At 39.1% G+C, this 16,145-nt stretch overlaps 1 protein-coding gene across 2 annotated transcripts; it reads right to left on the bottom strand.

Moving 5' to 3' along the window:
- Positions 1 to 1,691: 1,691 nt before the first annotated feature.
- On the bottom strand, positions 1,692 to 14,208 carry stat3 (signal transducer and activator of transcription 3 (acute-phase response factor)). Of its 2 annotated transcripts, XM_008330033.3 has the most exons (24): positions 13,963 to 14,208; positions 11,171 to 11,321; positions 9,915 to 10,158; positions 9,716 to 9,808; positions 9,541 to 9,622; positions 9,308 to 9,408; positions 9,064 to 9,215; positions 8,777 to 8,935; positions 8,502 to 8,594; positions 8,354 to 8,413; positions 8,213 to 8,242; positions 8,036 to 8,129; positions 7,900 to 7,947; positions 7,720 to 7,803; positions 6,722 to 6,820; positions 6,450 to 6,585; positions 6,316 to 6,368; positions 6,132 to 6,226; positions 5,858 to 5,997; positions 5,549 to 5,767; positions 5,421 to 5,463; positions 4,127 to 4,186; positions 2,881 to 2,978; positions 1,692 to 2,634 (listed from the first exon to the last, which is right to left on the bottom strand). In XM_008330033.3, the coding sequence occupies exons 2-24, from the start codon at positions 11,296 to 11,298 to the stop codon at positions 2,594 to 2,596; spliced, it is 2,352 nt and encodes a 783-aa protein (XP_008328255.1). In that variant the 5' UTR covers positions 11,299 to 11,321; positions 13,963 to 14,208; the 3' UTR covers positions 1,692 to 2,593. The 2 variants fall into 2 exon arrangements, with proteins under 2 accessions (XP_008328255.1, XP_008328257.1); XM_008330035.3 differs by lacking the exon at positions 4,127 to 4,186.
- Positions 14,209 to 16,145: the final 1,937 nt, after the last annotated feature.

The raw sequence follows: 16,145 nt of genomic DNA on the forward strand, positions 1-16,145 counted from the left end.
ATTATTATTATTACCAGATATTATGCAACTATTTTAAAAAAAAGCTTAAATTGCAAAACCATGCCCTTACTACTGGTCTACGTTTTCACTTTTTTTTCTTAAAATCAAATATAATATATCATATGTTCTTTTCTTACATACAGTCTATGGGCATTTCATAAAATGTAGAACAAATCGAAAGCATTTAGAAATACCCCTAGGTTCCATGAATTTCAATACTGACAGTTCTGAAAACAAAAGGGGAAAAATTCAAGGCTATTGACTGTAATTGCAAAAGTCCTCGTCATGTAGCTAAAAAAACCAAAACCATTTACTTCACTTCTTCAGTCAAGTGAGAAACTCCTCATCAACAGTTTCGTTCTCTGTCTGTACGAGACCACACACGTACACCACTGTGGTTTCATTGATTCTACAAATTGATTGGACGACTCCCAGAAGTGAAGGGTGACAGCCGTTTCTTCAGACAGCTGAGTCAGCAGCTGCTGATGGTAATAGATGTTCATCTCCACACCCCTTCACCTCTTTAAACCAGCCTGTGTTTGCTATTCCCTATCACAGGGACAAACTACAAGACAAACAAGACCAAGACTAAACAAACACCAAACGTCCAACACTGTAGAAAGGCCTTCCTACGGCCGGTCTGGTGTTCGTTTAGCTGCTTCGTCTCAGCTGACACGAGCCTCTGCTTGTGGGAATCCCAGCAGCTACGCTTGATGTCATTTAAGTCACAGCAATATAGAAAGAAAAAAAAAAGTTAAAATGTGGTAAATGCAGCTTCCCAGAAGTGTACCTAGGAGTTTCCAGGCAGTGAATTTCAATGGTCTGTGTCATGATAGATAAATAATGTTGTATATATGAGTTTCTGTCCTCACATACAGTGATAAGGAAATGGCAAAAGAGGAAGTGAACTGACATATTATACATAGAGTATTCAATTACACACACAGTAATGTTGCTTTTTTTGCACTATACTGTCAGCTAGCCTTTGGCTCACCTTTTGCATGTATCTACGCTAATTTTTGTTTTCAGCTAAATTAACGTAAATACATACAAAAACATAAACATGGGGGTTTTAGCTGCATTTTACAACATTTTATTTATTATTATTCTGTCTATTAGCTATTGTGGCTCCTGCTAGCCTGCCATGGCGTGTCTCATATTTAGCTACAGTTAGAATTTAGACATTAGCTTCAACTAGTTAAACTTCACTTCTGTCATTGTCACATTATGACATATCTAGTTAACTTCAAGGCCCATTTTTGAACTTCTCTTTAAATCTTTTGCTATTTTTTATGGGAATATTTTATGCTTTGTAACCGTTTTCAAACGTATAAACGTTCACTTCTCATACAAATTCTGTCACTTCTATGGTAATCTTTACAGTATGTCAATATTTACGTGGCAGCTCTAAATCAATGCAGTGAATAACAATGTAATTGGACCTTCGGTTCCTTTACGTCATGAAACCATGTATGTTTGTATGATTTATTACATGTGGCTTTAAACCATGTGTTAAATCTTTATTTTATTGGTCTTTCAATATTTGCCCATTTCAACTGACGTGTATGTAAATACTGCTGCCAATAATCATCTAGTTACTGTATTACGTATTCATCTTTTTTTTTTCTTTTTTTACCTAATTAAGATAGAAATTGTTTTTAAAAAAATCAGGAAAGATTCCACCAACACCGTACAGGTCCAGCTTTTTATTGCCATCTGTTTAGTCACAAATAATTACAACATATTTTACAGAGATACCTTTGACATTTATTGGCCTGACGGGTAAGTATGTTGAGTTTGCATCATCAGGATTTACACCAGCGTGTGAGAAATTCTTCTGTTACACATCCTTACTCTGTATACTCTGTTCTGGTGAAACATTCACGGGTGATTTGCACTAAAATAAACTGATAAAGTCATTTACTTCATCTTCTTCATATCAAAAAAATATAAACTATGCCACGTCACGGGCAACTACAGATCACAGGAGCTCAAGCTACAGTATTTAAATGCAGCAAAGAAGAAGAAGAAAAAAAATCTCAGCGCACCACTTTTCTAAGGAATATCAAATCAATTCTCATATTTAGGAAAAGAAAAAAGGTTCACCGGTGATTAACTTTACTTCTAGGCATTTTTACAGTTTAAAATGGAACAAGGAATAGAAAAGAAAATTCAAAAGGACAATGTAGCATAGTTGATTTTAAGTGCAATAAATGCACTTAAAAAAACAAAACAAACCTATGATGCTAAATTTAGCAGACATTAAAAATGCAACAAAACCCAACAAAGCAGGACGATTAAAATTTAAACGTTTGTTTCAGAGTGTAGCCGACGAGAGGATGTAGAGGGAATTGAAAGAGAAGAAAAGCTGAATGGATTTATGACGAACCACAGCCAACAATAGGACGGGTAAATTAATACAATACAAAACCACATGAGTAATTAAGTCAGTATTGATCAACAGTTTCACACACTGTAATAAAAGTGGCAGTGCCTTTCAGAATGCACTCAGTTCCCCACCGTGTGGAAGTTTATACAAGGATGACAAACAAACTGTACAGAAGGGAAGAAACATCTTCAAATCCTGGCATCTTCACATGGGTGAAGTCACGTCCATGTCCAAAGTCAACGATTCTGTGGATGAATTGAAAATATAAATCATCATTTATTATAAATGCGAGCCGAGGGGCTTGTGCAAATGGCAATGGAAATGCAAAATCTGAATCTTCTAATTCAGAACTAGTTTTTAAAATGTGATATTTTTATCTTTTTACTTAGACAATGAATAGCCGCAGAACCTATTATTGAACAAACTGCCGTCGGGGATGAATTCTATTCTATTCAACGCACTTACTCTGAAAGTGCAAACAACTGACTCACCCAAATGTCCAGGATTAGCCTCAGCTTCGTTGTGCATCAGGGAGTCCAGAGTACGAGGAGACATAGGGAAGAGGTCACTGGTGTTTCCGGAATTTGTGCTGTGAAGACAAAGAAGAAGAAAAAAAATACTGAAATTTACTACATTAACAGATTATCACACACACACACAGTAGTGCTATGAATACCACTCCCAAGCTAATGTTAGCCCAGGGGTGTCCACACTTCGTTGTCTTGGGAGCTACTTTTCAAACGGTAAAGTGATCTACCAACGTATATGTACTCTGAATATAAACTGAATATCTTATTATATACATTATATTTGGGTACTGTGATTAAATCACTGCAGTTGTATGGCACAATACTGTCTGACTCAGTACATTAGCCATAGTGATTAGCATCTTAAAATAAATTTACATCGAAGGTTCCACAGTGTAGCGTTTAGCACGACTGCCTCGGATGCAGAGAACAGAGAGTCCTGGGTTCGATTTCCAGAGGAACCACATGCTTGGCGCCTCCTGGGGGCAGCCTGTTAACAGCATATCTGCTGCTAACACAAGGATTTCCCAAATATGGGATCAATATAGTTCAAATTATTATCTATAATTTTAATCATTTTTTAAAATGTAATTGCTCAGGATAAACCAGCACTCCCTTTGATATCTGTTGGTAGATCCCGATCTACTTATTGGGCACCCTTGGGTTAGCCTATCTAATGCTAATCCACAGCAACCGGTGAAAACTGAACCCCAACAATGATTCTGTTTTACTGGAGAATAAAAAGGCGTAATGAAATGTGATGGCTCCAAAAACTCAGATGACTTTCCCAAAAGTGAAAAGTGAAATACTAAAAGGACTATGCACACACACAGAGAGAGAGAGAGAGACTACAGGATTCTTGGTTAGAAATGACATGAAGATATTAAGAAAAAAACTGAGGGGTAGAAAGTTTTTCTGCAATCTGTTCTTCTAGTCACTCGTTATCAATGGACAGGTTCCTCTGAAGAATCATCTCACGTTGACTCTAATATTGCGTGTGAATGATTTGACTGTGAAATTCAAACAAATGGATTTGAATGGAAGGGACGTCGGGGGGGAAAGGGAGGGGGAGGGCGAGCCCGGGTGATCAAACCAAATATAACTGATACACTTTTGGTTACAACAAAGTCAAGCCAATTCAACACACAGACAAAGTGACGTGACGCACACACAGCCCTACATGCCACCTTCCCCTGCCCCAGGTTCCTACCCTGGGAATCCGTTCCCAAGCAGCTCACTGTCCGGCAAGTCCATGAACACGGAGGGACACCTACGGAGACAGGTCAGGATCTCACTGAGCAAACCTTAAAACCCACCAAAATCATGACTCAGCACCCGGCCGTATTATCATTCACTCTCACAATGTGACGGGCTCCCATTGGTTCTCAAAGTGCAGGGCGTGGACCAATAGAGGGAGCAGAAGTGGGTTATATCTGGACAATTTCTTTTTCAATATTTACTTTATTTGTCTAACAGTGGCAAAAACTAATTTGTATGTATATCATTATTGAATGAGAAAAGCATTTTTATGAATTTAAATTCAGTTCAAGTTTAAAGAAAGGTCAACACTTACTATGTTGACATGTGACGGCTTATAGAATGAACTCACTGCAAAACAATCTGGGAGTAGATGTTTCTTTTACAATTAGCTCTTTTATCAGCATTAGTATTTGGCCAGTTCTAAATAAAACTGCTGCCAGTGACATCATTACTAGTCAGCTGCCATCAGCAGCCAAACCCAGGTTCAAGTCCAGACCCGACTGATATCTCTTGCGAGTCTTCTCCCTCTCTCTCTCTCTCCCACCCTTTTCTCTCTCAACATGGCCCAAAAATTAAAACATTTAAGGACATTTTTAATAAAATGCACCTGTTTGTTATCGTTGTCGTTATCTTTGTCCTGTGTGAGAAGCTTTACAACACTGGCGACTGATTCACGAAATCTTTTGCAACCAGTTGCCAACTGATGTGACAAATACTCTAGAGGGCAATGTATCCCTCTGGTCACATGACAGGAAAAAATATTTTACCAAAAAGGATTTGATTGACAGGAGCGTGGACGTCCCTCAGTAAATGCATATTTACTGTGACAGTGTTGGTCTGAGCAGCAGGACAGTTCCTGCAATGATTGCAGTGACTGAAAATGATGGTAAATCATTGTTCCCTTTTCACACACATGAGAAAGGGCTTTAAAAAGGAACTTTGGTTTCTGATTGTGCTGACGTTATTCTTTTATAGGAAGAGAAGGACAAATCCCTGAAAAGAAAAACATCAGCAACTTTTTCCTTAATCAACTGTTTCGCACGGTCCCAAGAAACTAAATTACAAAAACTTGAAGTGAGCTGGTCAATGCCAGAAACCTTCAGTAGATTTAGCTTGTATTTAAATGTATTTACTGATGAACTATGAAAATAGTCAGTTAGCTTTTTCTGGTTATCTAATCAAAGCATTTCGACGCCATAGTCTCGTGTATGTTTCCTAAAGATAAAGAAGTGATTAATACTCACGGTGTAACACAGATGAACTTTGTCTTCAAGTACGGTTGAATGGCTGTCAGGAAAAAGAGGACATTTGTAAGAATTACATCAAAAGTTTCAAGACGCTGCTCAAAATGGTGAAACGCATCGACGCTTACTGCTCGTGGAGTCGCCCATCTCCGGTTCAGGTGCAGCCTCTGGCCTGCAGTACTTTCCAAAAGCATCTTCTTTGGGAATATCAGGGTAAAGGTAGACCAGGGGTGAGACCAGGATGTTGGTGGCGTCCATGATCTTGTAGCCCATAATGATGTCGGCAAACGACATGCTGTTGAGCTGCTGCTTGGTGTACGGCTCCACAGACTGGATCTGAGTTTTTCCTGTCGGTGCAATAAGACGTTTGTCGTTTTTAAAAACAAAAAAGACACACATTGTTCCTGGAACATTAAATGAGGAGCGGAGACCCTTACCACTGATGTCTTTCTCTACCCATGTAAATGTGATGCCCCCCTCCTTGCTGCTCTCACTGAAGCGCAGCAGGAAGGTGCCAGGAGGTTTCGGACTCAGAATGGCTCTCTCCCTCTCCTTGCTGATAAATCCCATGATGTAACTGTACATAAAAAAACAGGATGGCAGTCTATTTTAAATCCATTGACTACTGTAGTTCAAAACATTGGAAAAAGCCATCCATCAACCTAAAAGACCCATCAGGGAGTTGAGGGTTAACAAAGGATGACCCCTTACCCCTCGTTCCACAGCGCCAGGATATACTTCTTCACCAGGTCAATGATGTTGTCCAGCCACACCCAGAAGGAGAAGCCCTTACCGGCCATGTTTTCCTGTCAGAAAAAAAAAACAAAACATAATTTACAGTAACCAAACAGTTAGTAAATACGGCTTACAGTAATACACGCAGGCGGTGACCTACTTTGCAGAACTTGGCCCAGGTTATCTGACAGCCAGAGTAGTTGACACAGGGACCTAGACGGACAAACAATATTACATTACATTACGTTCAAACATGAGACTACGTGCAAAGTACAAAACCAAAACTCAAATCACCAAGTAATTTCTCAGCCAGCGTGGTGAGCTGTTCAATGGTCAGGCCTCTCTTGGTGGTAGAGGAGAACTGCCAGCTGAGCACCTCGGCCACCTGGTCCCACGTTCCCACTGGAGGTTTGGTGAAGAAGTTTACATTCTGTGCAGACACAAAAAAACAAAAAACAAAAAAACCCCACAATTTAAACACAGCATTTAACAAAACAAAATGTCCATATTGTTTTTTTATTGCTCTAACCAGTTTGCCCCATACCCACCAGGGGGTGCTGTTTTACCTTAGGGTGGTTAGTGAGCATGTTGTACCACAGAATGGAAGCCCAGGCGTTGGGCATTTGGCAAATATTTGAAATGACGACAACGGGCAGAGAATGAGTCTGGATAAATCAGAGAGGAATAGAAAATAGATTATTAATTCTTCATTATTCAGAGCATGTTTTCATTGGTTATGACGAATCCTTAGCAAATACACGTTTAGGTTCAGTTGAACATGTCTCGAATGTCTTATAAAAATATATTTAACCTTGGTAAATATATATAACAACATGTGCAAGTGCTGTGAATTCTTCTCAGTCCACCTTGACCACCTTGAAAAATACCTTGACTTTCTAAGATCATCTTCTGCACAGTTTTCTGTCCAAGCCACATAAACCAGGCAATATTTACAGTGAACATGTATTCACTGGTTCTATAAATATACTGAGGACCGATAAGACAGGTATCAACCTAACACTCCTCCACTGTTATGAAGCAAGAGCTGCTCCGCTCCATTTCTTCACAGAGGTGAAGCAGGAAAATTGTTTTTTCTCAAACTTAACCTGTAATGAAAACTCTCTGTATCCACAACAAACCCTGAAAAGTATGAAACATTTTTTTTACTTTTTTCCTTGCAGCCTGAGGCCCACACAGTCTACACTGTATGGACACTGTGATTTAGTTATTTAGTGTATCCATGTTAAAGTGTATGTTTCATCGTTTTCAGTTTAATATGGTTTTTTTTGTTGTTGTTCTTACAATATTTTAACGGTATTTAATCAGTTTCCTCTCAGACTGGCCAGGTCATAATGGTGAGAGAGGTTTACTTGTAGGTGAAAGAACATTTAGATCCCAGAGATATGATATGACCCATTTGTTAAACTCCCTCTGCGAAGTGAGTCACTCAACTCTCTCTGCGGGAGGGAGGGAGTCAAAGAGCAACAACTGTGCTCTGCAATTAAATGGTGTTCGAAAACGAAAATGAGAAAACACTCACAATTCACACACTTCTGATACCCACCTCCAGATCTATCTTCAGACCTTGGTGATAAACCTCTGTCTCAAAAGTGATGAGATGGAGCTCCTCTGTGACGATCAGTGAGGCCTGGAGAAAAAAAAACGTGTGTTTAATACTCCCTTATAAATACGTATGTAATCATTCATGCATTCCTTCGTTAACTGTGACTAGAAGAGGACCTACATCACTATTGGTCCGGCCGCCATTACCACACCTCTGCTCTCTCAAGGTCTGCAAAGAAAAAAAAACAGGAAGTCACTGCTCTGCATCTGTGTATCTATATGATCCAAACGCTGCATATTTTGCAGCAACGACTCACCAAGTGTTTAAACTCTGCTGACAGGCTGCCGTTGTTGGATTCCTCCATGTTCATTACTTTGGTGTTGGTGCCAAGAATATTGAATTTTCGTGATCTAAGAAAATCAAACGAAAACAGGTTTGAGATGACTGTGTAAAGTGTTGCAGCTTTGAAAGAAGGAGGAAAAAAATTGCTCACCCTCGAATTGCAGCCACATCGCCGGATTCTCTGTAACAATACCAGTAAAATCAGTAAAAAAAATGTTCATGTTGCAAACATGCTGTATAAATTACGATAAATTAAAGAAGCAAAAAAAAAAAAAAAAAAAACTTTACTCACTTGTCGATGCAAACTTTTATTTTCAGCTGGTAATTAAGTTCTGGAAATTTGACTAGTAACCTAAAAGAAATGTATTTATCTCAGTTATTTATTTTCACGATGCCCATTTTAAACTGACCATTAAAATACCATATATGCATGAACTTACCTGACTTTATTAGTAAACTGAACACCTGTTTTGATGACCAGAGGTCGGTCTGGGTGCATTGGCATACACGGCTGTCTTTCTACCACAAAAGCACTAGAAGAAAAGAAGCCCTCATGTCAAATCAAAGAAGTACTTCAGTGTACTTTAGACCAATACTTATACAGTCACTTTAGTTACTTCATAAATGTACAGGTAGTTTTAATCTGTGTTATTTAGCTGAAGGCTCCAAAAATAAGTAGGTGAGGCGTTGATGTGATGATGCGAAGATCTCGTACCTCTTCATCAGGTTTCTGAACAAATCCACAATCTTCTCCTCCAAAGCAGGTCGGTGTTGTATGATTGGGTCTCCTTTGTAGGACACTTTCTGCTGGAGCTCCTCCAGTTTCTTTATCTGCTGACGAATCTGGAGCTGGGACTCGGCCAACGACGTGATCCTGGTTAGAATTTCAAGGCAGAATGTATTATGTGTATCTGCTGCTTGTTTGATTAACATGCTCTGACATACGGTGATAAAGCGGCGTCTCTTGACTTTAAAAATGTTAAACACTGCACTCCTGTTTACCATGTTTCGAGGCGATCCAGGCAGATGTTGGGCGGACCTCCAATACAGGCAATCTGCTGTCTCCTCTTCCAGTCTGCCAGTTCATCGTCTGTCAAGTTCTTCTGCACATAATCCATGGCTGTCAGCAGGCCACCCATCTCTGTCACGATTTGCTGCGAGATAAAGTGAATGTTCGGCGTTTTTACCTGCGGCTCATATGTGATTCGTACCCTTTCTATCCCACAGCTAACATTCCATAACTCACCCTCCTCAGCTGGTCCAAGGCGCTCAGCATCTGTTCAAGCTGAGCCATCTTCTGTCTTGTTGCGGCTGCCTGACTGTTACCGTTCAGATCCTGGGACAACTCTGACAAAAAAATAAAAATAAAACCTGGGACAACTCTGACAAAAAAAAAAAGAAATAAAGGTCAAAGGTCACAATTCACAATAGGTAAAATTAAAAAAAAGGGCAAATAATTAAATCTTGAGCTGAATCTACCTCCTTGGCTTTTCAGAGTCTTATAATTAAAGTCAAAGTCATCCTGCAAGTTCTCAAGCATTTTCATCTTCTGTTCCATGTCCTGTTAAAGACAAGATCGACATTGGTTGTATTTTTATCAGAACAGTCCGGAATTTTAGAATACGTCTTCCACAAGTCTCTACTGAAAACCCACCTGCACTCGCTTTCTGATATCTTGCAGGTTGTGCTCCAGGATCTGCTGCTTCTCTGTTACCACTGTTCCAGTGGGATGAGCTGCCTGTCCATCCTGCACAAGAATCAGACATTATTTTGTTAAGTAAATAAATGACTGCACATGTTAACGACTTTCAGAAATCTGACGCTTATTATGCATTATGCATTCATTTCCTTACCTGTCCGGCAGTCGTAGCGCTCTGCAAGAGCCGCTGCTCTTCCCATAAACAGCGGGCGACGATGCGGGCGATCTCCATCGGCTTCTCCAGGTACTTGCTCTGCAGATGCTGTTTGATCCTGCGTAGGTTATGCTGGTAGAGAACGTTGTTCTCCTGCAGGAAACGGCTGTACTGCTGATCTATCTCTCCCAGGAGGTTATGGAACACCAGTGTAGCATGAGACTCCTTGTTGGCAGCATAGGCCCTGGTAAAAACCCAAAATAGTATAAGAATTGCATTCCTTTTCTACAGGTGGTGAATGACAAGAGGATGTGAAGTGTTAAAATAAGAGTGGCCTGAAGAAGCAAGTCACAGTGACTAGGGTGGAGAATATCCTAGCAGTCACAGGTCAAAGGTAGAACATCCTGGACAATTCACCAGTTTTACAATTTACATTTAGGTTTCAAATTTACATTCACATCTTTGTTTTGTTCTGAAATGTTGTCCCAAACCCCTGGTCCTGGGGACTCTTCCAGCCCACAAATCCCCCACATCTGGCCCATGATTAAACAAAATTTTGCCTGTTTACTGTTTTTCAATTAAATTATTAAAATGCTTTCGTTGCCATTAAGGTGATGAGAAAAAAAGAAAGACACTTCCTTTCCGTTCTTTGTTCTGAACATGAAACACCGAGGTGGGATTGTGGGGAGGAAGCTGGGCCTTCTGAAATAAACCCACAGAGCATACTTAAATTTGCATAAATAAATTCACCTCTGTCAGTCAAAGCAGGTCGTTTGTTAGATAAAAATAGATTAAGCAGGAATTTAATTTAGAAGGGAGTTTTTTGGAGGCGAAATAGAACAGACAGGTGTTGCTTTCATTTTCAGTAACAACACACACGTTTTTTCACCACGAATGTGGTCAGTACTTTTAACTTGCTATTTTATTCCTGTGTTGAAAACATGTAAAAGAAAAGTAGTAAGTAGTAAATTCATGCAGTATCTGAGTTGCTATATTATCACATACTTACCTCTGTGCAACTTAACATGGTACCTTGAAGTCTAAATTAAATGTTTGTAACATGCTTTTGGCCCTGGTTTTACATTTTCAGCTAAAATATTTTTTTTCTTTTTTTTTGGAATTTATAAACACCTAAAAATATTAATATAATATGAGCATGCACCTGTGTGCTTCCTGTTGTAATGACTGTGACGTAACAGTGAGTGTGATGTAATAGTGAGTGTGGAAAAAATATCAAAGTGTTATTTATTTCTTACCAGTCTTGGCTTTCAATCCAGGGTGCAAGAAATTGCCGCAGCTCCATGGGAAAGCTGTCGCTGTACAGATGGTACAGCTGCTCTAGATACCTGGTTTCCAGCTGTTGCAACTGATTCCACTGTGCCATCTTGTCATAAATCCCCTCAAAACCTACCAAGAAGAGAAAGAAGGATTTGAAAGGGGAAAAAAAACAACAACACTTTGAGCAAGATCCCACAATAGGGATCACAATACTTATTACAAAAGACACATTATTATATATATTTCAGTGGAAGTGACCAGAGAGAAACGGCTAAATGTATGGTTTCCTCCAAGAGCGCTGACAACCCTGGGGGAGGCTTCCTATTCACAGTGCCGTCACTTCCTGTTCAGTGAAACTCTAAACCTCCACTGAAAATGACAGCCCCTTGTGAACAGATGGTAACAGAGTCATCTCCCTCAGCAGATGGTATTTAATGGTTTTTAAAAGGTTTGAGGGGTTTTCTGGTTAAACCAAAACCAAATTCACAGGGCTAATAATGTAGAAAACAACAAAAGGTTTCGATTTCGGCTTTTTATCCATATTACAAGTTTCTGGGAATCATACCGGTTTGGTCTTTTGTCATTAGATAAGCCTTCTCTTCTCATTTTACCAGGATCTCACAATGATAGGCCTGTAGACTGTGTACAAAAATCGACTATCCACATTGGATTTTTTTGGGGTTGAACCCCCCCCCCCCCCCCCCCCATAATTATACTGTATTTATTATAAAGTACTTTGACAAAACCTGTCTTAACCTCTGTGTTGTGATGCTAGCGTTTAATAATGGCTGTACAAGATTATGTAAGTGTCTCTCCATATGAGTTCAGTCAATTTATTATATACTTAAAGCTAACCTAAAAGCTATGAAGGTTTTGATTTCCCTCACATATAAAAGCACTGCAACTGACTAAAGATTTTGGTCATCTGGAAACTGACAAGAAATTCTAGCCTACTTTTTCTATGAAGGTTTCTGAACAAAGGAGCCTCTTGAGACACAAAATTGGAAGCCCTAAAGCTGGGTTGTGGCAAATACATTTTTGACATGTGGTTTGTCGCTAATCAAAAACAAGTGTTTGGCCCAGATTAACTTTAGGCAGCAGCATGATTTTTTTTTTTTTTTAATAAATGGGGGTATTTAGCCAAAAAGGTGAATAAAAACCTTGAAAACAGCGATACTTGCAGTCCTAATCCAATATTGCCTGACTGTAAAAACTTCAAATTGATCATTTTTTTCAAGTCTCGTAACAATGATATAACAGTGATATTTTAAGCTTTATCCCTACATCAGAAACAACTGGACATTTCCAACATTTGGTAGGAAGTCTTCATAGAACACTGATGTTTTCCTGACTCTAGCTCAAAGCTCTCTTCTATAAAAGGGGCGTTGTGAAGCATGGTCTTAGCTGTCAACTTTGAGATGATGCCCACAGCTGGTGACAAAGCTTGCCATTGTCGCCTACTAGAATTTCGGCTGGGTCTAGACCAATTGTGCTTTAGAATGGTCTACTGTGTTTGGTGTGGACTTCAGATAGTCTATCATTGACCAATGCATTTGGAATGAATAGCACCACTAGTTACAAATGCTACTCATCTCCCATATATGGTCAATAAATTGTTAATAGTAATTAGGTTTTTATAATAAAGAAATTAACTTAATATACAATCAGTAATGCATATCCCCAGTACTAGTAAGAATTGTTTGGCAAAGTCACTCTGACACGTCATTTTGTTTATCAGCAATATGGAGGAAATAAAGTTGGACAGTGACCTGATGATAACCAAAATATGGCTGTGGAAAAAACTGCAAGTTAGTGACTTGTCAATGACAGCCTTAGGGGGCCAGATTTATGTAAACAAACCAGTCCACATGACTGTTTGTGTCAGGCCTATTCTGACTGGTCTGGTTTCTAGTTTTTTGGCATTGAAACAGCACAATGAGTTATGAGACAGATATTCCGGTAAGCACTTCCTGGAAGTAGACAAAGGACATCAGAAGCCAAGCAGGCTTTCCAGTTCTTCAAACTATTATAAATAAACAATCCTTCAACATAATATCTACCTCCATCCAAACCTGTCTCCGTCTTCCACGTCCAAGTGGGACGTCCAAGTCCCACTTATCTGGATCCATAAAAAACACACGTCTTTCTCCTGTGTTCAATTTTTTGTGCATCTTATGGCATATCTCATTTTGAACCCTGTCCTTTCACTCTACCCTGTCTGCACCTTACCTCCTTGGTGCCTTTCCTATTGATTTGGATGAGTGAACAATCCCAGACCTTTTAAATCACAGAACCTCATTACCACTTTCTCAAAATTTTGTAAACTTTCCTCTGCATCATTCTCATCTTTAATGAACCTACATATGTTTCATATCTAAAATTAAATGGACCCAAGGTTGTGTAACGGTGTACGGTGTCAGACATGTTGTCCTGCAGCTAGATAATGATGGGCGTGACATTTCATGGCAAACACAATAAAATGACCTATTTCTTCATGAGCATTATAACAGCACCAACACATTTAAATAGTTTAAGATGACGTTCGCATTGAACTTCAAGTCAATAATAATCACTACAACAAGACATCCCCCATTTTAATGATGGTAGACAGCAGTGTGAGGACAAACATCACTAACGTTACTAACTAACGTGTGTTGGCCCGCATAACTTCGGATAAACATAGCTCTGTTGTTTGCATTGTGACTAATACTAGTGATTTTTTAAAAATCACCAACTACGACGGCAGACTACGAAAGTCACTATTTCTTACCTTCCTTGTTGTCACTTTCGGAAAGTTATTTAGTAGAAAAACAAGGGGCCTTATACGAAAAGTCACGGAAATCAGATCCCGCAAACGACTTTAACAAACACTTAAAACAGACGGCTAATAAGGTAAAACGTGGAAAGGTTCGACTTTTTTTCTTCTTCCAGCGGCTCCAATAACACACTTCTCTCCCACACCAGTAAACCCAACCTCTACATTGCAGTGTTTCAGCCACACAAGCTTACCCGACGACTTTACTGACAACACCGAAAGCCAACAGTAGTGCGGCACTCAGTTATATCCAATCAAACTGCTGGTATGGGTATAAGGGCGGGCCCAAATGACAGGGTAGGTTGAGGGCGCCATGTTTACTTCTGTCGCAACTGCGCTGTTCCCGCTGTAACATACACCCCTCCGGCGTAACCTAGACAGGCTATAGGAACGCTTACGTTTTAGAGGGCGGGCAGACACTTTAATAGAACAGCCAAGCTGGAAGTCATCTGAATTACTGGCAGTGTTGACGTCATCAAGTGTTTAATAACGCCAAGGTTGTTCTTCCTTACAGCTTTCAAATAACGAGTCAATCCAATTTTAACCTTATCGTTTTCCAATTTTGTGAACAATTAAAGCAACACAACATAAAGCACATTTTTATACAGGTTACAAATAACTAAATAATTAAAAAACAAAAACGTTGTTGCACTTCTCAAATAGACTAATTAATTTAATTAATTAAAAAAGAACGTCATAGAAGAAACATCAGTCAAAGACTTTGTATCTGCAAGTGCGGATGGATTTCAGTTGATCATTTTCTGTGTGATTTCGCAAATTGCAGCAAATTGTACTTTGTTGCATGCACTGACTTTTTAAATAGTTTATGTCAGACAATTCACTCTTCTTGGTTAGTTTACAGCTCCTGTTCCAATTAGAGTTTTTTTTTCTTCTAGGAAGTGTAGCAAACTTTGTAGAAAAACAGCTTTGTGAAACATCTAAAACCACACATCGCAAAGAACCAACAAACAACTGTATTTAGTAAGCTTTTATTCATATTGAAATGATAAAGCAAACAGTCCATTAACACAACAACAACAACAAAAAAAGACAAGCCTAATGATTTTAATATAATGATTATTGTCATACCATTTTAGGTGAATTAAATATCTTAAATTACTACATTTCTATATTAGCCGTGCATGACCAACATCACACCTGTAAAAGGCCGGTTTATTTTAACAAAAATAACCAAAAATGTACATGTTGGCAAGAAATAAAACATACATTAGAAATGGATGTAGACGTCATGTTGCAAAAGTGAAGTGAACATCGGTGTCAGCGCAAACGCTCCAAGTGAATCCAAAGCAGTTTAAGAGAAAATCACACCAATTCTTACTCGATTTGCAACAGCAGTAAACATTTCCCTAAAGAGATTGTGATGATTTCTGCTTTTTACAACCAGGTAGTTACTCAGTTTCTATTTCCAAACTATCAACTTTGACAATATGTGGCAGCTTTCACTCATATGAATCATTATTGTTTTGCTTTGTTGTCTATTTCTCTGCAAATTGGAAATAGACAAAACATTACAAACCTTTTTAGGGAACTATATAAAGTTCAATGAATGAGCAGAACTTCCCTTCTTTGTGTAGACTTCAGTTTTACAAGCATATCGCCTCGTCCATTTCTTAAAATGTATGTCGAAAACACATTCATATATTTATTTATTTTTTACAAGTGTTTCAATGCTCACTGCTAACTATACATACAGTATAGTGTATAAAGATGGCGACCCATCGTTGTGGGTGTATGTAATGCACATATTCTTTACCATCACAAACACGCATTCACGCACAAACACACAGATATTTCTCTCTCTCTCTGTCCCTCTCGCGGCTTTCTTCCCTGCTTTGTGCTCAGGCGGAGCACTCTTCTTAATTGCATTCTCTCTGACGATTGATTATTTTAATGGCTTTCCATGCTGCACACTGGGCTCCTGTGTGCCTGCACTGCATCAAAGTTACATACAGCACAGCCTTCAGCCAGGAACACTGAGGCTTTACATACATTCACCTTGTCCAGCCGTAGGCCTTGCTTTAACAGAACATTGACCAGTGAGAGTGTTTTCACTTTACTTTACATTAGTTACACACCAACTACTGTGCATTTAACTTCCAGGCTGCAAATGTTTTTTG

The sequence above is a fragment of the Cynoglossus semilaevis genome, chromosome 17 (assembly GCF_000523025.1).
Source record: "Cynoglossus semilaevis isolate Cse_v1.0 chromosome 17, Cse_v1.0, whole genome shotgun sequence".
Taxonomy (NCBI): Eukaryota; Metazoa; Chordata; class Actinopteri; order Pleuronectiformes; family Cynoglossidae; genus Cynoglossus; species Cynoglossus semilaevis.